General features: G+C 40.8%; 2 protein-coding genes and 1 pseudogene across 4 annotated transcripts; all 3 read right to left on the bottom strand.

Annotated features, from left to right (window-relative positions):
- Window positions 1-365: 365 nt before the first annotated feature.
- LOC138981095 (uncharacterized) lies at window positions 366-8,877 on the bottom strand. Of its 2 annotated transcripts, XM_070353929.1 has the most exons (5): window positions 8,390-8,876; window positions 6,997-7,146; window positions 5,678-6,013; window positions 3,920-3,973; window positions 366-2,924 (listed from the first exon to the last, which is right to left on the bottom strand). In XM_070353929.1, the coding sequence occupies exons 1-5, from the start codon at window positions 8,529-8,531 to the stop codon at window positions 2,296-2,298; spliced, it is 1,311 nt and encodes a 436-aa protein (XP_070210030.1). In that variant the 5' UTR covers window positions 8,532-8,876; the 3' UTR covers window positions 366-2,295. The 2 variants fall into 2 exon arrangements, with proteins under 2 accessions (XP_070210030.1, XP_070210031.1); XM_070353930.1 differs by lacking the exon at window positions 3,920-3,973 and having other exon boundaries at window positions 8,390-8,877.
- A 3,805-nt stretch (window positions 8,878-12,682) lies between these two features.
- On the bottom strand, window positions 12,683-27,235 carry LOC138981092 (zinc finger protein 689-like). Of its 2 annotated transcripts, XR_011460553.1 has the most exons (8): window positions 24,626-27,235; window positions 23,124-23,273; window positions 19,487-19,683; window positions 16,050-16,188; window positions 14,932-14,991; window positions 13,637-14,359; window positions 13,202-13,430; window positions 12,683-12,943 (listed from the first exon to the last, which is right to left on the bottom strand). XR_011460553.1 is itself a non-coding variant. In XM_070353926.1 (7 exons), exons 1-6 carry the CDS (start codon window positions 24,780-24,782, stop codon window positions 13,674-13,676), a joined length of 1,389 nt encoding a protein of 462 aa, XP_070210027.1. In that variant the 5' UTR covers window positions 24,783-27,235; the 3' UTR covers window positions 12,683-13,430; window positions 13,637-13,673. The 2 variants fall into 2 exon arrangements, 1 of the variants encoding a protein (XP_070210027.1); XM_070353926.1 differs by having other exon boundaries at window positions 12,683-13,430.
- Window positions 19,893-23,038, bottom strand: LOC138981170 (uncharacterized; annotated as a pseudogene).
- Window positions 27,236-27,702: the final 467 nt, after the last annotated feature.

Here is a 27,702-nt window from a genome sequence, read left to right as displayed (position 1 = left end):
ACGAAGCTAAGAGAAAGAGGAGGCACATATAACCTCGCATTGAAATAACAGATTTGTTTATGCGTGTTTTTAAAAAAACCAATGAGTAATACAAAGACAAAGAAATACTTTAGTCATGAGTAAATATTTGAGTATTAAGAGATGTGTCTGCCATAAGAAGAAATAAAAGAAAGAAACCCCTCCTTCATTAATGCGTCGACCTTGAAGTTCTTCCAGACACCTTCTATTTGATTACGTCAACTCCCCTATTTTACTAAGGATGAAGACTGTGTTCTTTACATAATTATATTGGTTTTATTTAGCTGCGTTCACGCGTATTGTAAAGCCAGAAACTGCAACAACAGTATTTTATTTTTTATATATTTTTTTTACACATTTTTTTTTCGTACATATATATGACATGACAACAACGTCAGACATCAACATCAAATAACATCAGACATACAAGACTATGCTATATGCATCTTCAAAAATAATAAGAAAAAAAACCAAACAAAATACAGGAAGGCACAATAAAACGTACAATTACATAGCCCATATTCAACACATTTCTAAATTATATAAACATAATCCTCGTTTCCTTTCTTGTCTTTCTATTTATTTATTTTATAAAGCTACTCATAGCAACAAAATCCTGTTATCTCCATAGTTAATAATCTGGATTGTAAAGAAAAATGATAACGATCAACAGAATTATAGAATATCCGTATCTTGTTCAACAACAAAAAAATCAATGATTTGACAATATCAGGGCTTTAAATGGGTACCACTCCAGAAAAAATATATTACACTTAACATTAATTTTACTTACTACCAAATATCCTTTTCTCAAATCTCTTTTAAATGCAACCAGTGTAGGAACAACTTTTGCATACTTACACTTGTAAATAAAAAAAATGGCATTTGATATTATAAAATCAAACACTGTACTACTTTTAACATTGACAAAACAATACACTCACAGATATTTTGACCCAACTATATCTGTGAATATCTGTGAATGTATTGTTTTGTCAATAACAAACGTTCCAACAACCTACCTTTCTTGTTCGTCATTAAACCAGTCATAAAAAAAACAACTTGGCAGATGCGTGTGAGTGCTGATCTTTGTGAAGAGGTAGTTTATTTTAAAACTATGGTATGACTAGAAAGAAAATGTATTCCCCTACCATATTCAGATAAACAAATTGATTTTTACATAAGGTAGTGTCTAACCAGTTGAACAAACAACACTCTGATGATTTTGTGTGTGAAATAATGCACATTCTACCTTTAATAGTGGAAGGCTGTAAGCAATCAAAGAAGACATTTACAACAACAACAACAACAACAACAACAACAACAACAACAACAACAACAACAACAGCAACAACAACAACAACAACAACAACAACAACAACAACAGCTGAATGGGATAGGACAACATTTAACAATTTTGAACATTACAAAAAAGAAAAAACTCTGTGTGAGCTGATATCATCTGCAAGAATTCAAAATATAAAGTTTTGGAAACATATGTCCGGGCAACTGTTGACTGAACGTAGAAACCGATGTGTTTTGCAGTCTTAGATTACCGAGACTCACTTTCGTTTTCATTTCCTATTTCATTTTCTTTTTTTTTTAATTTCATTTTCATTGTTTTATTTCATTTTCATTTTTTATTTTATTTGTTCATTACTTTATTGTCCCACTACTGGGAAATTCGGGTCACCTCCTGCTAGTGCAAAGCTAGCAGCAATAGAGTCGCGCCACCTAGGTTTGTGGGTATCCAGGTGTAATGTCAGCCACCCGCGCACATAAGTTGACCCGTGTCCGTCCCTTTCTATGGTGATAATACTGTTTAAGTTTTCTTACGTATTTTTTCTCTCTAAATAATGAGCGACAAGGTGTTAAAGCTCCTCGAAGTTTAACATAAAGCTTCAAGGTTAAAAGTCGTGCTCTTGTTCAGACGTATTCCAGAATAACCCAAAACGTTAAGGGTAAAAGTGTAATATGCTTGTGTTTGAAGATGTTACAGGATATCAAAATAGTCCCACAAAACGTGGAAGCTCCTCAAAATCTAACCCACAGATTCAAGGGTAAAAAGCTTGCTTACATGCTATGAGATCAATATTCCAAGATATTACATGAGTTATCCTGAGCTTTGCACTTATGCCATGTAATCTACCCCAAGCTTTGTCAATAAGCATATCGCTGTAACGCCTGGGGGTTTACACTGACAGCGTTTTTTTTGTGTTAGTTTGAAAAAACACCAGTTGCAGTTGCATCCTTATGTTTATGAGTGGTCCTCTCTGATTAAAACAGTGCTTTGCACTTATGCCTGGAAAGCTGTTTGAACAATTTCCCGCAGGTGGGACACTGCTGCTCTTGTGGTCTAGCCAAGTCAGCAGGTTGTCCGAAAAGTTGTCCGCTTGTGGTAGTCACCACTTGGCCAACGGCCTTGCAGACATGCTTTGAAAGCCGAATGAAAACTTTACCGCAGTATGGACACTGTTGCCCATTTTGGGATAACATGGCAGCCGGGGATTCCCAAGACTGTGCACCAATGCCTGCTGCGGATATCCCGCCTTGGTTTTGCAAACTTGCTGCTGCTTTGCATTTATGCCTTGATAGCTGCTTGAACATTTTCCCGCAGGTAGGACACGGCTGCGGTGGTTTTGCACTGGAAGCAGGCTGCTCTGAAGGTTGGGTGTGACTGCCGCTTGGGGCTGTACTGTCTCGCTCGTGAGGGGTGCTTCTCATTGTGCCTGATGCCCTGCACTTGTGGCCTGCGCCCAGATTGTATACCCCTCTACAAGCCGGGCACTGCGGCTTTGGGACATCACTGTACGTCTTTTGTACTGACAGTTTCTGGAAATCCGAGCACAAGGCACGTGCTTCCTGTGCGGGTACCGGGTTGAATGGTGCTGCGTCCGCAGGAAAATCTGTGTGGAGAAAACAAACAAACGATACACTGTTGATGCTGCTACTAGAACCTGACTGGTCATGGTCATTCTGTTTCAGGCTTCTTATCCACGACACCCCTCCCCCAGCCCAATCAGTCGTTTTTTGCACATACTTTAGCACACATGCATCCTCCTCCTTCTCCTCATCCCACTCATCATCATCATCATCATCATCATCATCATCATCATCATCATCATCATCATCATCATCATCATCATCATCATCATCATCTTCATCATCTTCATCATCAGCAGCAGCAGCAGCAGCAGCAGCAGCAGCAGCAGCAGCAGCAGCATCATCATCATCATCATCATCATCATCATCATCATCATCATCATCATCATCAGCAGCAGCAGCAGCAGCAGCAGCAGCATCAAGGAAATGTATCAGTTATTTCAGCCAGTTTCTCGGCGTCATTGAATTCTATAATATTATCAATTTTGAACTTTTGCACAAAAAGGGTGATATTTCCTGTTCTGGACAACCTTTCTGACATGCTTATCTTTCATCTTCAGTCAATAGGAACATTTACTTATTGTGTTTTATTGGGCATAGTCTGTTACAAGCTGAGTGATTGTCACCTTGAAGAACTAGCTTGGAAACGATTAAATAAAAATAAAGATACACTTTTTGTTTTAAATTCACATAACTCCCATCTCGATGGTTCCCAGACAAATGTAAAGAAAGGGGATTTCATTTCCATTTTCATGACTTTCATTGTCCTATTGCTGGGAAATTCGGGTCGCTTCCTCCCAGGGGAAGCTAGCAGCAACAGAGTCGCGCTACGCAGGTGTATGCGCGTTTAGGTGTAATCTGCCACCTGCACTTATGGCACAATGACCGAGATCTTTTACGTGCCAAGTCTTTCTTCATAACTCTAATGTCAAGTTTTGAAAATGGCTAATATCTTCTACTTTACACAAATCATGTTATCTTGTCATGGAAAACTTTATTTTTACTGACTTGTAATTACCTTGGAGTGAAGGCGATAACGCTGATGCAGGGTGTTTAGAGTTTCTGACAGTTTCTGGCAAGACAGAAAAATTATACGTCAATGACTTGCACAATGTTTGTGTTTTGTGGCTGGAGTCTACACAGGAGAGCCGGAAGTAATATTAAAATAAGTAACTGGCCGAATCGACAACCGGAAGTAATATTGAAATAAGTAACTGGCCGAATCAACAGCCGGAAGTAATATTGACGTAAGTAACTGGCCGAATCGACAGCCGGAAGTAATATTGAAATAAGTAACTGGCCGAATCGACAGCCGGAAGTAATATTAAAATAAGTAACTGGCCGAATCGACAGCCGGAAGTAATATTAAAATAAGTAACTGGCCGAATCGACAGCCGGAAGTAATATTAAAATGAGTAACTGGCCGAATCGACAAGTCCAAAAGAAAACAAGTCGCGTGAATAATGATGATAATAAGGGTATTTATATGGTGCAAATCCTAAAATAGTTCTAAGCGCCTTATCGCGTGAAGCGAAATTAATACATTTAGTCAATCCGTCAAACTCATATAATGAAACTGAATGCGCTGCAGCATATATGCAAAAATATATCTGAGCTCAAAAATCGATTTTTTTTCTTCTTATCAATTGTACTTATTTACTAAGATATTCAGTTGTGGTTCTTGTGCAGAAGTACGATACCCAATATTCAAGTTTGATACACGATCATATAATTCAGCTTGTAATGCTCTACTTTCCTGTTCATTGTTCGCCAAAGTAGTCCTGCAACTTAAAATAAACATTATCTTGTAAACATTTACAGCCGTTATCCTAGAAATTAGCGCGTTTAGATTTTGTTTGTTATTTCTGGCTTTTGCACTCCTTGAACTTACAGAAGAACTCAATGAAAACAATGTTTTAAGCTCTTTTCTCAGGGGTAGACTCCGGCCCTAAACGATGTTGATGCCATATATATGAGAAATCTAAACGTTTATTCCAATTGAAAGATAAAGACAGACAGACGGACAGACGGAAGGACGGACAGACAGACAGACAGACACACACGCACGCACGCACGCACGCACGCATGTACGCACATACACACACAACAACACACACACATACTCTGACTTTGTTTCTAATACCACATTTCCTGCAATGGTATCGAACAGTTGAAATTCCAGAGCTTTCCCAAGAACACCTGCCAACACATTTCCTGCAATGGTATCGAACAGTTGAAATTCCAGAGCTTTCCCAAGAACACCTGCCAACACATTTCCTGCAATGGTATCGAACAGTTGAATTTCCAGAGCTTTCCCCAGAACACCTGCCAACACATTTCCTGCAATGGTATCGAACAGTTGAATTTCCAGAGCTTTCCCCAGAACACCTGCCAACACATTTCCTGCAATGGTATCGAACAGTTGAATTTCCAGAGCTTTCCCCAGAACACCTGCCAACACATTTCCTGCAATGGTATCGAACAGTTGAATTTCCAGAGCTTTCCCCAGAACACCTGCCAACACATTTCCTGCAATGGTATCGAACAGTTGAATTTCCAGAGCTTTCCCAAGAACACCTGCCAACACATTTCTTGCAATGGTATCGAACAGTTGAAATTCCAGAGCTTTCCCAAGAACACATGCCAACACATTTCTTCTACCTGGATCATTTGCTTACAGTTGCGCGTGTGTGCATGCGTGCGTGGATTTCGCGCGTACGCTTCTGCATGGGTATAGATCTGTAAACGTATCTTTTTTTTAACTACAAATACTCACCATCATAAGTATCATTGAGTTTCTCCACCAGCATCTCGTGTCCAGCTTCGCAAAGGACTTCAACAAAGTCTTGGTACCAGTTCCTGTTTGAACAGCGATGAAGATGGCGTACCATGTAAGACACATTTTGAGTCGCTCCTCTCTCTTCCCACCTACTGTTGAGCGTGTCAAACTCCATATCCCCAAGCAAGTTCTTGGACGCCAGAGATTCGAAGAGATCTTCTGCGTCTACAACGTTGCAGATTTCGTCCATGCAGGTTCGGACCACTTGTTTCTGCTGCTCCTGCACTATGTTGTCAAACCTACCGTCGACTATGTCGTACAGTAGAGGGTGAGCTGATGAAAGAAATAGAGATACACAAAAAGAGAGTTAGATTCGCTGAACGCAAACCATAGATGTAAATAAACAATGTGAAGATCAATACAGTTCTATTGGAACATAAAACATTAATTAGTATTAAACCTCAGGCACCCAACACTCTCTCCCCCTCCCTCTCTTTAGGCAAGACTTATCTACAACAAAAGAGATCTTATGCATAAAATGATAAAATGTCAAGCCCTTTTAGAACGTTTCTCAATAAATCATTCTCGTCATACCAATAAACTAACCACACGAATTCCAACTATGTATCTATCTAAAGCCAGCCTGGTTTATTCAGGAAGCTTGAGTGGAACTCCTACTACAATACTGAGGTTAACTGTGAACATAAAACTCTATCAACAATCAGCTAACCGGGCACCTTAAAACAAAATTGCAAGTGCTTTCATGAATTGTTAACTTTCCATTTCTTCTAATATGTTGTAAAGTTATGGGTTTGCATACACATCGTTTTAGTTCATTCTTGTTAAGTGCATTAGTTTTTTTAATACTGTTAATGTCTTAAAAATCTGTTTTAGGCGAGGGTTGGATGCAAACAAAAAGTATGAGAATGCCTATTCTATTACCCTCAGATTTAATATAACAATATTTTATGGTTTCTGATCTGATCTTATCTGATCTAATCTTATATTCGTATCTTTTTTTAATCTTTCTCCCCCCCCACCCTCCTTCATCTTCATCATCATCACCCTCCTCTTCCCATCATCATCATCATCATCATCATCATCATCATCATCATCATCATCATCATCATCATCATCATCATCATCATCATCATCATCATCCTCATCTTCCTCCTCCGCCTCGTCCTCCTCCTCACCATCATCATCATCATCATCATCATCATCATCATCATCATCATCATCATCATCATCATCATCATCATCATCATCATCATCATCATCATCATCATCATCCGGTTTTTGTGTGCCAATGGTACCTTGACTGAGAGCTTGATCAAAGACGAGCCAGCGGTCAGCAATTTGTCCAGGCTCAAGTCCCTCCTCGGACACGAGGTAGTCCAGCAGCCTCTCCGATGCCTTCACGGGCTGGTCCTCCTGGTCCAAGTTTAGTATCGCCCTTATCACAGCTGTGGAGCAGTATTTTTTCTCATCAAAATCCACCACCAGCAAATTACTACAATGAGCAAAATGGAATTGAATGACGAACTAACTCAACGTGGTTCATAAAGGTTCCATTGTAAAACAAAAAGGTTGAATTCGAAAGAAACAAGAAATTCCTCCGAGGTAGGAAAAACACCCCCGTCCTTACCATTCTCACTGCCACCAACTGAGAAGGTTATTTCCCTTTGACCATTAATATGTCCCTCTATAAGTCCTTGTAGAATCTTAATCAACCAATAACTCCCTAACCGTGTGTTTGACTGGTCCCAATTTTTGTAAGGACCGTCTCAGGAATGTATAGAACCTGTTCACCAAGTTTGGTGACGATCGGTCCGTTCATTCTTGAGATCTATATGCGAACACAAACAAACAAACAAACAAACACATAGAGCGAATCCTATACACACCCCTATACCGAGGTATAACAATGCTGGCCTTCCAAAATCAAAATAAATGTACAAGAAGGGTTAGTTATTGGAGTGTTTATCAAATTATTTACAAGACAAAAACGTTCAGTAGAAGGATTGCCAAGTTTAAAAAAAAGATATTTCTTTTTACATCAGAGTAGTACAACAGTCCTGTTCTTAGGCAGGAGAACTCTCTGCCGTCTATACTCCAACCCTCATTCGCCACATGTCGCGTGCCGGTGGTTCAAGGGCAATGTAGGGAAAGAACGACTATCAAATGAAACTCCGCCTTCTTACAGAACCAGCTATTACTGCTACTGCTGCTGCTACTACTACTACTGCTACTACCACCATAACTACTACTACTACTGCTACTACTCCTACTAGCATCATCATTACTACTACTACTACTGCTGCTACTGCTACTACTACTGCTACTACCACCATAACTACTACTACTACTACTGCTTCTACTACTACTACTACTACTAGCATCATCATTACTACTACTACTACTACTACAACGCCATAACTACTACTACTACTACTTCTACTGCTACTACTACTACTACTAGCATCATAATTACTACTACTACTACTACTACTGCTGCTACTGCTACGACTGCTACTACTACTACCACCATAACTACTACTACTACTCCTTCTACTACTACTGCTACTACTACTATTACTACCAACGCCATAACTATACTACTACTACTTCTACTACTACATACTGACAGACAAACAGACAGAACACAAGAACAACAAGAAAAACATGACTATAACAAAACAGACTTACGGTCATCACGATTCGGCGGCGGTTTCATCTTGCGTATGATGTTTGAAGGTCGGGCGTTTTGAGTCATTTCGAGCCAGAAGTTTTGTACTCGCCGTCGCCAGATGTTGGTGATAGTGCTTTTGTCACCACCGATGTAAGCCATTGTGGGTTCTGTGTAGTTAACGTTGTTGTGAATTTGTTTGCGTTGGGGTCGCCTTGTCTATTTTCTGTTTCAAGTCTTTGTTTAGTTTTACGCGATCGTTCTCAGTTCTTTCGAAAGTAGCACTAGGTGTGTTGAACGCACCATTTCAGTCAAGCTTCAGTGGTGGCAGTCAAAGGGTTTCTCGGAGATAAAAACGCCCATAAACACACACGTAATGCTTTATATTGGTGCAGCTAAACACACCACACACATTCAATGAATGTTTCGTTTTTTCCTGAATTTAACGCTCCAATAATTTATACTGTCTTTGTTTTTGACACCACTCACGTCCACCATCCACAGTGGAAGTAGATGTAGGCCTATACACACAATGACTCAATGATAGCTCTTGTCGTTGTCTCAAATTATAGTTACTGTGTTTTCGGATTTCTGTTTCAGATTCTAGCAATACACTCATCACAGCACTGACGCACACAGCACGAGGAGTTTTACACCACAGGTTTGACAAGGCCGAAGAATGCGGAGCCTCGGATTGGCTAACAGGCAAAGAACTGCGTCGGGGGAATTCCAAACGAGTTTCGGTTCGCTCGACAGTCATTCTTTGTTGAATGGAGAACCTATTAGCGCCATTGTAACTGAGCAAAAAAGGTGAATATTTTCGGTACAAGTCTTGGGGATATCGTGTTGGAAAATGTGCAGAGTATGGCAGACAGACTGACAGACAGACAGACGCCGCGCACACACCAGGACACAGAAACATATATAGACAGACAGACATAGACACAAACACAGACACAGACACAGACACAGACAGACAAACACATACAAACACACACACTCACACACAAACATACACACACACACACACACACACACACACACACACACACACACACACACACACACACACACACACACACGCAAACTGAACACACACCCTCACCAACAAAGCGTGTACGTGTGTGTGTGTGTGTGTGTGTGTGTGTGAGTGTGTCCATGTCAGGTGTCTGTGTCAGTGTCTGTGTCTCTGTGTTCGTGTCAGGTGTGTGTGTCTGTGTCTCTGTGTCAGTGTCTGTGTCTCCGTGTTTGTGTCAGGTGTGTGCGTCTGTGAGTCTGTGTCAGTGACTGTGTCTAGTGTTTGTGTCAGGTGTGTGTCTCTGTGTCAGTGTCTGTGTCTCCGTGTTTGTGTCAGGTGTGTGTGTCTGTGTCTCTGTGTCAGTGTCTGTGTCTCCGTGTTTGTGTCAGGTGTGTGCGTCTGTGAGTCTGTGTCAGTGACTGTGTCTAGTGTTTGTGTCAGGTGTGTGTCTCTGTGTCAGTGTCTGTGTCTCCGTGTTTGTGTCAGGTGTGTGTGTCTGTGTCTCTGTGTCAGTGACTGTGTCTAGTGTTCGTGTCAGGTATGTGTCTCTGTGTCAGTGTCTGTGTCTCCGTGTTTGTGTCAGGTGTGTGCGTCTGTGAGTCTGTGTCAGTGTCTCCGTGTTTGTGTCAGGTGTGTGTGTGTGTCTGTGTCAGTGTCTGTGTCTCCGTGTTTGTGTCATGTGTGTGTGTCTGTGTCTCTGTGTCAGTGTCTATGTCTCCGTGTTTGTGCCAGGTGTGTGTGTCTGTGTCTCTGTGTCAGTGTCTATGTCTCCGTGTTTGTGCCAGGTGTGTGTGTCTGTGTCAGTGTCTGTGTCGTCTCTGTGTTTGTGTCAGGTGTGTGTGTCTGTGTCAGTGTCTGTGTCGTCTCCGTGTTTGTGTCAGGTGTGTGTGTCTGTGTCTCTGTGTCAGTGTCTGTGTCTCCGTGTTTGTGTCAGGTGTGTGTGTCTGTGTCTCTGTGTCAGTGTCTGTGTCTCCGTGTTTGTGTCAGGTGTGTGTGTCTGTATGTTGCCTTCATTCTTTCCTCTTTGTCTCAAGTGCTCAAGACACGAACAAGCCGTTTTTCAGAAATGTACGTTCGTTAGATTTTCCACAAATTGCTAAGGACGACTGCATTGCGTATGACAATTACACAGGTAGGCCTATACACTTACATTTTGAATCGCACACCTGTTGCCACATGCTTGATTGATCTTTAGTTATGAACGTGTGTTTGTTTTTGTACAGTGCAACAAGACGTTACCACTCATTTTAATTCATCTCAGTCTATCTTATCTCTCTTTCTTTCTGTCAGTCTCTTTCTCTTTCTCAGTGTCTGATCTCTCTCCCATTGTCTGTCCATCTACTGATTTGTCTGTCTACAAGTCTCTCTCTCTGTGACTATGAATGTGTGTGTGATCCGTCTATCTACATGTCTGTCTACAAGTCTCTCTCTCTGTGACTATGAATGTGTGTGTGATCCGTCTATCTACATGTCTGTCTGATCTCTCTCCCAATGTCTTTCCATCTACTGATTTGTCTGTCTACAAGTCTCTCTCTCTGTGACTATGAATGTGTGTGTGATCCGTCTATCTACATGTCTGTCTGATCTCTCTCCCAATGTCTTTCCATCTACTGATTTGTCTGTCTACAAGTCTCTCTCTCTGTGACTATGAATGTGTGTGTGATCCGTATATCTGCATGTCTGTCTGATCTCTCTGTTGTGAATTTGTTCCCGTGGGTTATTTGTTCTCGCTGTCTTTCTGTTTCTATATTATGTTACTCCTTGTCTTACTGTTTCGATATATGTTACTCCTTGTCTTACTGTTTCTATATATGTTACTCCTTGTCTTTCTGTTTCTATATATCTTACTCCTTGTCTTTCTGTTTCTATATATGTTACTCCTTGTCTTACTGTTTCTATATATGTTACTCCTTGTCTTTCTGTTTCTATATATGTTACTCCTTGTCTTTCTGTTTCTATATATGTTACTCCTTGTCTTACTGTTTCTATATATGTTACTCCTTGTCTTACTGTTTCTATATATGTTACTCCTTGTCTTTCTGTTTCTATATATGTTACTCCTTGTCTTTCTGTTTCTATATATGTTACTCCTTGTCTTACTGTTTCTATATATGTTACTCCTTGTCTTACTGTTTCTATATATGTTACTCCTTGTTGTACTGTTTCTATATATGTTACTCCTTGTCTTTCTGTTTCTATATATGTTACTCCTTGTCTTACTGTTTCTATATATGTTACTCCTTGTCTTTCTGTTTCTATATATGTTACTCCTTGTCTTACTGTTTCTATATATGTTACTCCTTGTCTTACTGTTTCTATATATGTTACTCCTTGTCTTTTTGTTTCTTTATATGTTACTCCTTGTCTTACTGTTTCTATATATGTTACTCCTTGTCTTTCTGTTTCTATATATGTTACTCCTTGTCTTTCTGTTTCTATATATGTTACTCCTTGTCTTTCTGTTTCTATATATGTTACTCCTTGTCTTTCTGTTTCTTTATATGTTACTCCTTGTCTTACTGTTTCTATATATGTTACTCCTTGTCTTACTGTTTCTATATATGTTACTCCTTGTCTTACTGTTTCTATATATGTCACTCCTTGTCTTTCTGTTTCTATATATGTTACTCCTTGTCTTACTGTTTCTATATATGTTACTCCTTGTCTTTCTGTTTCTTTATATGTTACTCCTTGTCTTACTGTTTCTATATATGTTACTCCTTGTCTTACTGTTTCTGTATATGTTACTCCTTGTCTTTCTGTTTCTATATATGTTACTCCTTGTCTTAGGCTGTTTCTATATATGTTACTCCTTGTCTTACTGTTTCTATATAAGCCTATGTTACTCCTTGTCTTACTGTTTCTATATATGTTACTCCTTGTCTTACTGTTTTTATATGTTACTCCTTGTCTTATTGTTTCTATATATGTTACTCCTTGTCTTACTAGGTGTGTATAAGAGCAAGGGCGTGCGCTCGCTTGTACACACGCACAGACAGACAGACAGACAGACAGACACACACACACTCTCTCTCACATTTAATTGCAAACAAACACAAACATATATCTCGTTTCAAGATTTTAAGTGTTTAAAAATCCTTGAATTACTTTTTTGGGGGAGAACCGCTAGCTTGCAAACAAGAAACAAGAAACATTACGATCACACGTGACGTATGTCTGTACACGTACTGTTTGCAGGGGGTACAGGGATAATATAAATGATTCCTTTTTGATTTTGCTTCTAGATTTGAGACATCACATTACAAAGATGAAACATGGAATGAACGTATTTGTGTTGTATATACATTGTTTATTGAATATATCAATGCATTTTTGACATGCAAATACAAAATGAAACTCAGCACCAAATGCATTTATATTACAACAGATGCATAATTTACTTTCGATGACGAATTTTCAAAAATAACGGATGAATTGTTGTGGAAGAGTTGTTTTTCCTTTGAAATACTGAGACAAAATTCACTTGACATTGTTGGTCATTCAATAGTGAGCAAAGTGTTTCCACAAGTGTTTGCCGACCACGTGGGTGACACGCCTCTCGCTAGAAAATTACTCACAATGCCACGTAGAAGACACGCCTCTCGCTAGAGAATTACTTACAATGCCACGTAGAAGACACGCCTCTTGCTAGAGAATTACTTACAATGCCACGTGGGTGTCACGCCTCTCGCTAGAGAATTACTTACAATGCCAGGTGGGTGACACGCCTCTCGCTAGAAAATTACTTACAATGCCATGTGGGTGTCACGCCTCTGGCTAGAGAATTACTTACAATGCCACGTGGGTGACACGCCTCTCGCTAGAGAATTACTTACAATGCCACGTGGGTGACACGCCTCTCGCTAGAGAATTACTTAAAATGCCACGTGGGTGACACGCCTCTCGCTAGAGAATTACTTACAATGCCACGTGGGTGATACGCCTCTCGCTAGAGAATTACTTACAATGCCACGTGGGTGCCCCCGTATAACAAAGAGTGAGCAATTCTGCCACAACGGACAAAAACCGGTCAGAGTTGTTTCTGGAATTTGACTATATATGCTAACGTGATGTTGTCCAGAACCCTGCATGTCTAATGTTTATGTTATACGTATTTGAAACCTGTGAGGATCTTTAGGACTTGCTAAATGCCTCGCACTTATGTCCCCCAGTTGTTATGTGGTTTGGGGAGCACAGTCATGTAGGGGCGGGGGGGGGGGGGGGGGGGGGAGGGGGGAGGGGGGGGGTCCGGAAGGGGATGCACAGGCGGGAACCTGTCGGGTTCTTCAGGCCTTGCACTTGTGTCTCGACAGTTGTTTAAACATCTTGCGACATTTAGGACACGGCTGCTCTGGCTTTGCACAGACACTGGGGCCGTTATGAGCGTTGGTGGGGTTGACCACTGCACCTTGCGCCTTGCACACGTGTCTTGAAAGTTGTTTAAACATTTTTCCACAGGTGGGGCATTGTTGTTCTCCTGGTCTGGCACTGACAGCTGGTTCTTGTGGTTTGCGACAGGCACCGTCGCTGGCAGTTGGACCATAGTGTCGACCACTGGAAGCCATCGCAGCTGGCTTTACCGTCGCCTTGCATACGTGTTTTGAAATTTGTTTAAACATTTTCCCACAGCCTGGGCATTCTACCTCTTGCGTGGTTGTCGCCGCTGGTTTCACTTCCTTGCATATGTGTCTTGAAAGCTGTTTGAACTTTTTTCCACAAGTAGGACACTGTTGTTCTTCTGATTTTGCGCCGACCGTGGTATGATGTAGGTTTTCTTTAGGTCGGGCCCCACCGTTTGCAGATAAACCAAGTTGGGCCTCTCTGGTTTTCGCCTCCTTGCAAACATGTCTTGAAAGTATTTTATACAATTTTCCACAAGTAGGACAAGGTTCTTCTTGTAGTTTTACAGGCTGTAGGTTTTCTTTAGGCCGAGCCCCACCGTTTGCATTTGAACCGCCCTGGCCTTCCAACTCTATCGATGCGAGGCGAAACGGAACAGAAAAAGGCATAATTAATCGATATTTTGGTATTTCAGATCATTTCAAACAGAAGAATTTATCAACATTCGACTTGAAAAATGTTTAACACACATCTGTTGGTTTGTTCGGGAATAACCCCCGAAATGGTTTTATCATTAATTTTCTTGTAACTGCTGCCAAACAAAAAATCATTATATTTTGTAAAGGGCAATAGTGTGCTAAATGTTTGATCCTGATTTGTTCAAATGAAAGTGCAGATAAGAAATAATGTCAAATTTAGGACAGTAAAATACTGTCGGCATTAGCACGAAGACTGAGCGACGGCTCTATTACATGCAGTATCATTAGCAGTTGTGTTCAGTTTAAAACAAAAAGTCCTGTAACTTCTTACATTGCAGTTGGGAATAGTGTGTTTTATGCGTAGAAAACCTCGCAACATGTTTTAACACTTTTCTCGTCACTGATCAAGGGTTTCTTACCTGATTTAAATTAGATTTTAATTTATTCAACAGAATCAATAATAAAACAAAACAAACCCGATTTCCTCTCAGTTACACCAACGTACCTTGTGCTGGTCGTACACATGCAGCTGGTAGACATTTTGCTGAAGGTGTTTTTAACATCCCTTGAAGGAAAATAATAATAGTACAAATAACAACCCAAAGAACAATGTTTAATATTGACGTGCAGGAACATTTTCAATGGTGAAAATGGTGCTCCATAGGAAATACTACTAAATGCAAATGTCCACATTCTTATTGCTTGTATATAGAGAATACTACATGGCTTGCTGTGTGGTACCTGATTTACACGAGTTTAAAAAAAAATATATTGAACTGCGAGCGAAAGCGAGCTGTTCACTATTTGAAAAAGCAACGAGTGTAAATCTGGAACGACACAGCAAGCCATGTAGTATTCTGTTTATCCTACATACTGTACTTACGTTTATTTTACTGAACATTTCTTGCAGTCGAGGCAGCTAAATTGAAGACGCTTGTTTTTGGAACCTCGATCTCTTCTAAAGCCTCGTGCAATCTATTACGTCAAAGCAAAGAAACGTCACTCTGAAAGTGTGGCGTGACGTGTTAGTTCTAAAGATTCATCGAGGGTAATTAGCGAGCGCAATTTTTGTTTCTATAATGACGTTTGTCTCGGTGACTTTGGCATCATAAGCAGTGGAAAAGCAGGTCCCTGCCAGACTAACTTGACATCACCTCATTTACATGATATACACACGTGTGATTTGAACGATTAATATCTCACGGGTGTCTCTCTCACGTATGTAGGATAAATCTCATTTATACTTATTACTAGTTACGTTTAAGTAAATTCGTTTTGTGTGTGTTTTTTATACACATTTTGAACATATTTTCAAGCACAATTTGAGTGAAATCAAACATATCTAGCCGCTTACTGATTCCAAACTTAATCCGTTTTATACGAGCAAAAGAAATAACAGAAACATACATACACACACAAAGATACACAAAATAGGATTTTCAAACACTGTTTCAGACTAAATGAGTGTCAGTGAAATAATTCAAGCCAATAAACTGCATGGGTGCTCGCAACCTTTAGGTAAAGGCCTGACTTAAACCAAGGGTTTGAGATTAACAATTAACGCCTTTTCGTAAACGCAAGAAGAACATCTCCAAGTCTCAATTATTTTTCTCAAGTACTCACGCTCATATTCTTCAGACATGTCCTTCGCAAGTCCTTCATGATTATTTCTCCTCAGCACTTCGAAGAAATCTTTCAACCAGTCCTTGTTACCACTTCGATGAAGCTGACCCACCAAATAGGTCGCGGCCATAGTAGGACCCTTGCAATAATAATAATATTAATTGTCAGTAAGTACTGGTGTCACATGACTGATGTGAACCAGTTGATTGGCTAATGGCGATGCGCTTAAAACTGTAAGGAGTGCGCTAACTTTTCCACATAGCGTATTCTTCCGCCCTTTGCCAAAGCGAGACTGTATTCTCATCCTCAGAATTAATTTATGACATGTAGCTTATATTCTCCACATTACCAAATGACCATAAATTTCCTGCGGCTCAAAGCAGAAGAGTTTTTTTTTCTGACAGATTGCATGCGCCTGTGCCACAGTGAAGCCCACTGATCTAAAAATAGAAGCTGTCTCTTCTCAGTTTCGACTTGCGAAGATTCTTCTCATATGCCGTGTTAGTGTCATGTAGCTTATTATCCACATTACCAAATGATGAGTTAGTATACAATTCCCAGCGGCTAACAGAAAACACAAGTGTTATTCCGATAACGTACCAGCTAGACCAGCATTTGGAAGTCGACTGACTCGATCGACTCTGTCATACGTAGCAGACTACACTGAAATACGACTGCATCAGTTCAGTAAATGAATGGTTTCCTAATTATTATTTCAAGGCAAGAACAATCGGAATCGAAAACGTGTAGGGTTCAGAACGTTCTTACCAAGACTTATTACCAGCCTGCCGCATGCGTGCAGACTCAGTGCAACGTGACGAGCAATTTTTGTTTTTGAAATGAGACTGCAGTGGTTCGATTGCCCTAGCCTAGCAGACGACATAAACCCCGCTCAGCAAATTAACATGTTGGGCAAATGTGAACGAAAAAACGATGGGGATATAATACGTGTAGAGTTCAGAGCATTCTTACCGTTCATATTTAGTACCAGACTCCCCGATGAGTGAAGATACAACACGAGAAACATACCACATTTATTTTGAAAATGTGCTAACCGTCGACCAGCCATAAATTGGAGTCAATTCAAGGGGCATCACTCTGCACAGTCAATCTGTCGAAGCTCGACTGGAGGTTTCGAATCGCAAATAACTAAGAGCACAGTCCTTTCTCCGAGTTCAAATGAGGTCTCTATGAAAGATCATCACTTTTTAGCTTAACGCTACACTGGAATTTACCAACAGAAATTAAAACAAGAGTTGAGACACTTGAGACAGCCCACACAAAAGTAGATCTTACACGACCTGACCGCATAGTTATGCCTATCCAAATGCGCGTAGCAAAATGTGCGTTTTGAATTTTCTTTTTTCTCTGACGGTACTGACAATATCGTTATTGAAACAATCCCAGTGCACTAAGGGATTTATTGAGCAAATCTCGAAAATAATTATTGAACTCAGCGCTATGCGCTTCGTTCAATAATGAATTTTCTCGATTTGCTCTATAAATCCCTAAGTGCACTGGGATGTCTCAATAACTTAAATAATAATAATAATAATAATAATAATAATAATTGTAAGTAAGTACTGGTGTCACATGACTGATGTAAAACAGTTGATTGGCTAACGGCAATGCGCTTAAAACCGTTAGCGCACTCTTCTCATCCTCTGTGTTAGTGACATGTACCTGATCGTCTCAACATTACCAAACGATCCTTGACCCTAAAATTCCCTGCGGCTAAAAGCAGAAGTGTTTTTCCGACAGATTTCGGGCCAGACCATGCAGCATTTGGAAGTCGACTGATTCCATTGACTGTCCTACGTACATTACCTATATGTGCTGATGATCAATTTAATTTCCTTTGTTGGATCAATAAAATGTTATGAGTTATGAGTTACATGTAGCAGACGACAGCGTCAGTTCAGTACTGAAATGAACGGATTTGGCATATTTCAGGACAACAGAATAGAAATAGAAACTGACGCGAAGCCTTCAAAACAGTCTTACCATGTAATCTTAGCACCAGCCTCCCAGATGATAGCAGATACATTAAAAAAATATAACATGCCAACGTTATGTTTTGCGAAAGAGCGAACCAACATGTCACTTTTGACATCAGGGGACGTCACTCAGTTGCTTGGGGGTTCGATTATTGGGAGCGTAGAAACTTCTAGTAGATGTCTCGCTACCAATAAATAACTGAATATAAAAGTGAAACTGTATGCTTACGGGTACATTAAGCATAACTGTAACTCATACTGTTGGTGGCTAATCGATAAAACGGTGCAGAGGGTCATCAAATCGTAAACTCATTGTCAGCGATTAAACCATCAATACTTTCGAAATTTGCAACTGGCGAGAAGCTTGTAAGACATGGGAAAAACCGGCACACACATAAAAGTAGATCTAACTCGACCTGTCCACACAGTTATACATTCGCCTGCAGAAAAATGTGCCTTGTCAAACGTACTTATCTCTCGTAGTTACTGACAATATCGTTATTGAAACAATCTCAGTGCGCTACGAGATTTATAGAGCAGATCTTCAAATAATTTGTAGCGCTTCGTTCAATAATTCATTTTCTCGATTTGCTCTATAAATCTCTTAGCGCACTGTGATGTCTCAATAACTTAAAGGGAATATATCTAACACAGAGAAGAAGTTCTCAGAATTAGTGTTTGAGCGTTCTATTTTTCAAATCTGAATGCTGCGTTTGATAGTCATAGCAGACCGTAATATTCTCCAACGTACATTTTGTTGTGTCTGTTATTCGAAGTGTTTTAGCCCTGTATGGAACGGAATTTGCATGCGTTAGCTAGACTGTAGGTTTGACTTCCTCAATCCAACGGTCTTGATCTGCTTTGACGAATGGGTATCTATGAAAACTAAATATATAATAATGACGACCGGAAGTCCGGACTCCTGACAGGAGAGCTGGACACGGCAAACCGCTCGCTGATTAAACTTTATTTAATTATTTGGCATAGTTTTGGAGCAGTTATGAGCAAATAATTGTAGGTGTTTCTAAATTACAGTTCAGCGACTGCCCCTTGAACTTTTTAAGGTCCAAATCGTCAGAAAACTTTCCAAAATTGCGGCTAAGACAAAATTATATGTTTAAATAAGAATACAAATAATACTATGAGTGCTCACGGCAATGTACAACACACACACACACACACACACACACACCACGCATACGCACGCACGCCCACGCACACACACACACACACACACACACACACACACACACACACACACACACACAAACATACAAAAATACACACACACACACACACACACACACACACACACACACACACACACACACACACACACACACACACACACACACAAACACATCGTGATTCCCCCCGCCCACCCCTACCCCCGTCCCCCTCCCCACCTCATCAACACAAAGAGAAATACAGTTAATATACCTTGTTGTCCAGGTTTTTCTCCAAGTTCTCTTTCTCCATGTCTCCGAGAAGCTCTTTGGAAACCAGATCAGGCAGCAGATGCGACGGGTCAACCCTGCTGCAGATTTCGTCCATGAAACTGTCGACTAAGTTTCTTTGCCGTTCTTGAATGTCGGGGTCGTATTTTCCGTTGACGATATCGTAGAGCAACGGGTTGACTGTTGAGACAAGAACAACATTTCTTGTCTTAATTGTTATCTTAGATTGTTAGTTACATATGATTATTGTTTTCTTGTCATAACAGACCTTCTGATATCTGCATGTTTACGTTGTATTATATTCAAAACGTGATTAAAAAGAGAAGAACAAAAACAACCCAATATTTCTGAGATGAGAGTAGTCCCCCAGTCACAGAGAGACGGGAGTTTTAGGGATATGTATGGTACGAATGTAGTACTTCACGGGAAGAACAAATATGGGATAAGGGTATTCCTTTACGGGAAGAAGAACATGTACGGGATAAGAGTACTCCTTTACGGGAAGAAGAACATGTACGGGATAAGGATACTCCTTTACGGGAAGAAGAACATGTACGGGATAAGAGTACTCCTTTACGGGAAGAAGAACATGTACGGGATAATGGTACTCCTTTACGGGAAGAAGAACATGTACGGGATAAGAGTACTACTTTACGGGAAGAAGAACATGTGCGGGATAAGGGTACTCCTTTACGGGAATAATAACATATACGGGATAGGAGTACTGCTTCACAGGACTAAGAACATGTAAGGGATGAGTACTCCTCTACGGGAAGAAGAACATAATTATATGGGATACGGGTACTGCATCACGGGAAGAAGAACATGTACGGGATAAGGGTACTCCTTTACCGGAAGAAGAACATATACGGGATAAATAGTACTCCTTTACGGGAAGAAGAACATGTACGGGATAAGGGTACTCCTTTACGGGAATAAGAACATGTACGTGTCAAGGGAAAATTTGATGGTATTGCTTTCTGATCACGGTACCCCTGAGCTATCGTGAATGAGTATTATTTCCGAGCAGTCTCTAAAACCCTATTGAAATGGTCTGGCAGAATAGCCGACTCACCTAATTTAAATAGGTAAAATCAGTATTTTGTTTAAGCGAGGGACGATTGTGCTGTGCGATGCGTCGTAAGCTGTGACCCCTCTGTGTAAATGCGGTGGTCGAGAGGTTGACCGTACAAGCGTGATACGTCAGAAAGCGATGGGATGACTGATTCGAGTGGATGTGTTTGTTGTGGTGTGGGATGAAAGTGTTTTTATTAATTAGAGTAGTTAGGTTTTATTTTAGTGCCTGCGGCAAGAGGAACATGGAAGCGGACATTATCTTGTAGGGGAAGGGCTCCTAATAGGGACCGGCTCCTAATATGGACCTCCTCCTGTTCTGACAAACTAACGGCGCTAGAGCGCTCAAAAAAGTTTTATTCGCTGTATTCACCCTCTCTGGATAACTTGTACATGTCAACTGCGGACGCACAAATCTCAAAACCGTTTGGCTTTTTCTCTTTTTTTCACTTTTGGCAGCGTCCACTCTAAATTTGCCGCCTAAAACGGACTCGTTTCTGTCAACAACCAAAGCTTTTATCACACAAACATTGCTCATATATGACAGCTAAGACTGTATTTGTTACATTTTAGCAGTGTTGACCCCGAGCTTGTACTGCAAACACAAAATAATAGCAACATCTCAAAGTATGTGCAAGTCCCCTAATATGGACCACCTTGAACAAATCGAAGAAAATAAAAGCTAAAGGCTATTTTCATTAATTCATTAAGAAGCTTGCTGAAAATAACCCATAACTAGCCTTCGACATTTAAAAAAAAAATCACAAAAAGTCTTCTTTTTGTGGAAGTTGATAATTTCACTTATTTTCACTCTGTTTTTGATAAGCTTCTTTAGTTTCCTGGTGTGCTTCAAATAATGCTCTCATCAACCCGAAACAGATAAATCTAAAGCGTATAGTCTGACTTGTACACTAAGTTGTATCATGTTATTTTGAAGTATAGGGGGCTTTTTACAGTGATTCGTGGAGGCCGCTTCACTGGTCCATATTAGGCGCCCAGTTTGTGATTTTTTCTGTATTTAATTTTTGCTGAATGTCTATCAAAGCTATTTCACTCTAATTAGGCCTAACGGTTAACCTAAGAGAGAAGGACTACCAAACACAAAATGAAACTTCTTCGCAAGAAAAAACAAGCTAGTTATTAGCATGAAACAAAAAGTGGTCCATATTAGGAGCCCTTCCCCTACATGTCGGCGGACAATAAAGCAATGTGCTTCTCCGGTTCGGACTGTAGTTTAACTTCAAGGACTTCAGTGATGTGATTCCTGACTGACTGTGTTGTAGACATGCGGAGGATTCAGAAGATAGTGTGTTGGTACAGTGCCGAAGGTGTGTTCTGTGAGACGAGAGGTAGTTTGTTATTACATATGTATTTGTACGATGATTATGTTTTGATTTGAGTTAATAGTGAAATGTTTGAAATGTTCATTCGTTGTGTGCCGTGTGTGTTGTTCGAGTGCGTGTTGTCACCATCCCGTGTGCAGGGGTATGTCTGTGTGTGACTGTGTGAGTGTAAACATGTGGGAATGAGTGTGCGAATGTAGAATCCCCGTACACGGAAAAGCAAACACCGGACCAATAAGTCAGCAGCACATCTGAATTCCTTGACAGAACGGGATACGGGTACTGCATCACGGGAAGAAGAACATGTACGGGATAAGGGTACTCCTTTACCGGAAGAAGAACATGTACGGGATAAGAGTACTCCTTTACGGGAAGAAGAACATGTACGGGATAAGAGTACTCCTTTACGGGAAGAAGAACATGTACGGGATAAGGGTACTCCTTCACGGGAAGAAGAACATGTACGTGTCAAGGGTACTCCTTCACGGGAATAAGATCATGTATGGGATAAGGGTACTCCTTCACGGGAAGAAGAACATATTTATATGGGATACGGGTACTGCATCACGGGAATAAGAACATGTACGGGATAAGAGTACTCCTTCACGGGAAGAAGAAGATGTACGGGATGAGGGTACTCCTTTACGGGAAGAAGAACATATACTGGGATAAGGGTACTGCTTCACGGGAAGAACATATATGGGATAAGAAGAAATTGCCTGAGAAGTACATCACAACACATCTTTCGTCATACGCAACCAGTCTGGATTGATTTTTCTAACGTTCTGAATATACTGAACACGAGAATAGAAATTTGACTGGACATGACGGCTGGTCAACAGCGTTTTCCTTCTGTGTTGTAACTTATACGCACACACACACACACATGCACGCATGTATGCACACACATACACACGCACGCATGCACGCACACACACAAAACATATCAGCCATCCCTCCCTCTCTCTCTGTCTCTCACAACGCCCCCCCACACACACACACCCCCGCACACACACATGCACACACACACACACACCCGCACATACACCCACACACACCCACACACACACACACACACACACACACACTCACACTCACACACCAAAACTCGCAAGCATTGTTCTCTATATTTTTAATTTTGAAACGTCAGCAGTCTGTCTGTTTCGGATGAAAGTAACGTCCAGGCTTTGCACACACACGTACCTTCCCTCAGCGCTTCCTCAAACGCTCGCCATCTTGCGGCGATACTTCCAGCATCCAGTTCTTCTTCTGAGAGGAGATAACGCAGTAATTTTTCTGATGCTTCTACTGAGTTGTTTTCCATCTCAAGGTTCATGATTTTTTCGATGTCACCTGGTGAGAAAATCAAGTCGGAAAATATGTCTTTTAATCTTATGTATACCCATACGAATAAACTCACAACGGCGTACACGCACGCATGCACGGATGCGCTCACACACGCTTGCACGTACACTCTCACGAACTCACGTACGCAGGCACACACGCACGCATGTAAATGTAATCATCTACATGAACTTACATTTCTGTCTGTCTGTGCGTCTCGCTGGCTTTTTGTCTGTTTGCTTGTTTCTCTGTCTGTCTGTCTGTCTCTCTGTCTGTCTGTCTTGTTGTTGTTGTTGGTGTTGATCTTTGTTCTGTGAGTGGAAAAGTAGCGGAAGAGGGAAGGGGGCTGGATTGCGACAAGGGCAGCCCGGTTTAACGCTATCAATTGCTGAATGCAAAAGATGAATACGAATTGGAATGTTGACAGCTGGAACGTCAGCAAAAACCTGATAATTATTCAGTTTATCTTCACTGATTGAGTGACTGCGAACTGTCGTTTTGCTGACACAAGCTTAGCTTTTTGGGAACAAACGATAACTTGTTTGTTTATCGCGTGAACATTCATATGCATACTCGTATTCAATTCCCGCTAGAAACTAAAAAATAAAAAAAACGCATTTCTTTACATATGAACATACCTGCTCACCGTTATAGATCTTGCCGGGTATTTCAATGAAAAAAACCCACACACACACACACACACGCACATACACACACACACGCACACATACACACACACACACACACACACACACACACACACACACACACACACACACACACACACAAACAAACAAGCACTTGCACACACGCAGGCACAAATACACACATCTACACTCATACACTAACACACACACGCACACACTCAAACACACATGCACACACTCAAACACACACACACACACACACACACACACACACACGTGCGCGCGCAAATAGAGAGAGAGAGAGAGAGAGAGAGAGAGAGAGAGAGAGAGAGAGAGAGAGAGAGAGAGAGAGAGAGAGAGAGAGAGAGAGAGAGAGAGAGAGAAGAAAAGACGTCAAGACAAGACAAAATCTTTATTATCGAGGGTTAATAAATCTTTCTTAGAGAGAGAGAGAGAGAGAGAGAGAGAGAGAGAGAGAGAGAGAGAGAGAGAGAGAGAGAGAGAGAGAGAGAGAGAGAGAGAGAGAGAGAGAGAGTCCTACAGACAAAGTGCAGGCAGAGACTTTACACTTGAGAAGGATAACCAACCAACTGACCAACCGACCGACCATCCAACCAAACAACCAACCAATTAACCAACACGCACACACAACCAAACAAACAACCAACCAACCAAACAAAAAAGGAAACAAGATGAGCAAATGGCCAAACTCACGGTCATGAAACTTGGCTGCTGATTTCATTTTGCGCAGGATTGTCATGGGCCGAGCATCTTTGGTCAGGGAGTCCCAGAACTTGTCCACTCTCTCATGCCATTTTTGCGTTATACGGTGAGGATAGCGGCATGTGGACGCTGAGTTTCCTTCAGCCATTCTGAGATAGGCGGCTAGGCTGGCTATCAGTGTGTGCTATGCTTTTTATTTATTTATTTATTTATACGGGAGATTTATATAGCGCTTGACGTTCTCTGAGCGCTTTGCATATTAATTTCTGCCGTGTGAGATGGAATTTTTTATACAATATATCACGCATTCACATCGGCCAGAAAATTTCAAGCCATTACGGCGAATATTTACTTTTCACGGCCTATTATTCCAAGTCACACGGGTATTTGGTGGACATTTTTTTTATTTTTTATCTATGCCTATACATTTTTGCCAGGAAAGACCCTTTTGTCAATCGTGGGATCTTTAACGTGTACACCCCAATTTAGTGTCGTTTTTCCGGTTTCCGCTTTTCTTCTGTCTATTTTGTCATCTTTAATATGTTGGCAAGGGTTGGTTATGGTTGAAAAAAAAATACACCGACACAACACAAACCTGATTTTGCTGTTCAGCTTATCATTACTCTTGTTGATCAAGAATAGTCTAATTTTTCTTTTTTCTTCTTCTTCCCTTTGTTCTTCCTTTCTTCCTTCTTTTCTTGCTCTGTATCTGTAACCTTTTCTCTTCAGGTGGTCTCTAAATCGTGACTCGATTAGGAGAGTAGGAACTGCATCGCTGAAGTGGATTGAAATCAAGGTCTAAGTGTTGCTCGTATCACATAAGTAAAAGATTGAAATTGATACTTATCAGACATGCATGCACGGTAAATCAGTAGTTCTCCGAATCTGAGAGTCTTTTGTGCAACTCTTTGTCTTTTTCGCTCCTGCTGCAATGTCACAAATCACACCTGTTAAAAAATACACTCTAATTCACGAAACAGATTCCCTTCCGATATCACTGTACGAGAAGGCCAATCAGGCAACACGAAACATTTCTGAACTCCTACATGATTCCGTTAATCGTTGCTTGTGTCACCGAAAGCACCTGTGACACGACTATCCGATGGCGTGTCTAGACTAGAATGGCTCTATTCAGCGTTCTATTCGTGCCTTGACAATTCGTAGAACGATCCCGGCATTTCAGTGTACGTCTTGTTTGAAGATCCGGGAATTGTCAAAACATCTAGGGAAACACTTTATCGAAGCAGTCTTTCACCTATCGAAACAGAATGCAAGGCAGACCAACGAGTCATATCTATCGGCTAGCATTCACGATGTTTTGGAAGCGACGTTCCCGAGAAACTACCTCCATTGCAAACCTGCTCTGCCATTGGTCGACACAGTGTTCCTCGACCTGTGTCTTACTTGGATGATATCCCGTCCTTGCGTGTGTCTCAGACCTGGATTATGTTCGCATTCGCAAACGCTTTGTACACAGCTTTTGTTAGAGCTTTGTCGTCACATACTTTGCTTACTTTAAAGCTATGCAGCTATAGAGACAGCCTCTGATGCAACTGTCTATATAGAAATACCTCGCAGTCATTTCCGGAACAACATACGCTTTGTGCATGCCTTGTGTAGGCGGCATGTGTTTGCATGTACAGTTATACTGAAGTGCATGACACACGACTTTTATTTATCGTCGGCAACCCCAGTTGTCTGACCTAAATACGTGCCTTCGATGTCCATCTCTGATTATTTCCTCGTGTTACTTATAGTTTTTACTAGTATCTGATTCTGCTGATACACTTTACGCAATCGCCATGAGGACACATCTTCATTTTGTAACGGTGCGTTGTTTTTTCTCGAATGTAAAACAGTTTCTGTACCATTTGCTCGGATTTGCTAGACTCTGAAAATAACAATGGCAGATTCATTTCGCACAAATGATCTATGGTTTCTTTTTTGATGGCTAGGAGCACGACCTGTACATTTCTCTCGCTGTGTATGTACTCAATTCTGATGTGTTTCGTTGTTGTTGTTGTCAACGTTTCTGTTTAAGTGTGCCTTTTTTCGCTGGATTAATTTTCCAGCTGACATCTACGTCCACCTGCAAAAGATGCGCTTGAACCGTGTATATACAAGCCAGAACGACTTATCGAATACTACACACGAAAAGGAAGACATCTATTGAATTCGCTTGTGCCTTGCCTGTAAGCGGCTGAACATTTTGTCAAGATAAGTGTTTGTCTGTGCACTTAAAAGACCGCTGGGTCGATATATCTGTGAACGTATCGTTTTGTTTAGTCAATAATTAAACGTTCCAACAACATACCTTTCTTGTTTTTTTATTCAGAATTTTGGAACGGTGGCTGTCTATCTGGTTTTGGATTTTTGGAAGACATCTATATTATAGAATTAACCTAAATTCTGCCGAGCCTCCAGGATGCCGATGATTCCGTCGCATCTTATTTCAACCGGCTGTCGCATGTCAGGAATGCGAGGAGAAGGGAGAAATTCTTTGCTAACACATCGCACTATCATAGAAGTTGTCATACCCTCTGCCACTTAGCATGAATCGCACACACGCTACAAGATATGAAACGGCGGTTTACAGTCCTCCCAAGTGGGAACGCAGCACTCGGATTGGCTATATAAGTAAACTGAAAGTTGCCTCAGAAATCCCAGTCAACTTTCAGTTTGCAGATTCTTGCGACCTACGTTTTACAAACCCCTATTTGTCCATAGCATGGTGTTCTTGTTATGATGAGTAAGCAGAAACCTCCGAAGGCGGATTTTTCGTTCGGCCCATATCTAAAGTGCAGCTACGTAGAAAAAATATTTAATCAGCGAAGCAGACAAGCTCGGGAAGTTGTGCTTTTTTCACAGGTTACAAACATTTCGTAACCATAGTGTTTTGGCAACCGAGTATAAGAAATATATGTACCATATCAATCTATCAATCAATTAACCAACCAACCAATCAATCAATCTCAATCAATCAATCTATCTATCTATCGAACTATCTATTTTTTTTTTATCTATCTCAATGGTTCTGACACACACAATGATGAGTCACTGGAGTAAAA

The sequence above is a fragment of the Littorina saxatilis genome, linkage group LG12, assembly GCF_037325665.1.
Source record: "Littorina saxatilis isolate snail1 linkage group LG12, US_GU_Lsax_2.0, whole genome shotgun sequence".
NCBI lineage: Eukaryota > Metazoa > Mollusca > Gastropoda > Littorinimorpha > Littorinidae > Littorina > Littorina saxatilis.
Note: the sequence above shows the minus strand (reverse complement) of the source record. Positions and strands in the feature narration are given on the sequence as shown.

What these genes read in the sequence shown, in the direction of transcription:
- LOC138981095 (XM_070353929.1), bottom strand. Translation starts at nt 8,531, where the DNA reads ATGGCTTACATCGGTGGTGACAAAAGCACTATCACCAACATCTGGCGA. An exon ending in GCCGCCGAATCGTGATGACC is followed by an intron (nt 7,147 to 8,389) that starts GTAAGTCTGTTT and finishes ACTGCTCCACAG; the next exon opens with CTGTGATAAGGGCGATACTA. An exon ending in GTTATCGCCTTCACTCCAAG is followed by an intron (nt 2,925 to 3,919) that starts GTAATTACAAGT and finishes TTCTCCACACAG; the next exon opens with ATTTTCCTGCGGACGCAGCA.
- LOC138981092 (XM_070353926.1), bottom strand. Translation starts at nt 24,782, where the DNA reads ATGGCTGAAGGAAACTCAGCGTCCACATGCCGCTATCCTCACCGTATA. An exon ending in AGCAGCCAAGTTTCATGACC is followed by an intron (nt 23,274 to 24,625) that starts GTGAGTTTGGCC and finishes TTTTCTCACCAG; the next exon opens with GTGACATCGAAAAAATCATG. An exon ending in ATGTGTACGACCAGCACAAG is followed by an intron (nt 14,360 to 14,931) that starts GTACGTTGGTGT and finishes TCGCATCGATAG; the next exon opens with AGTTGGAAGGCCAGGGCGGT.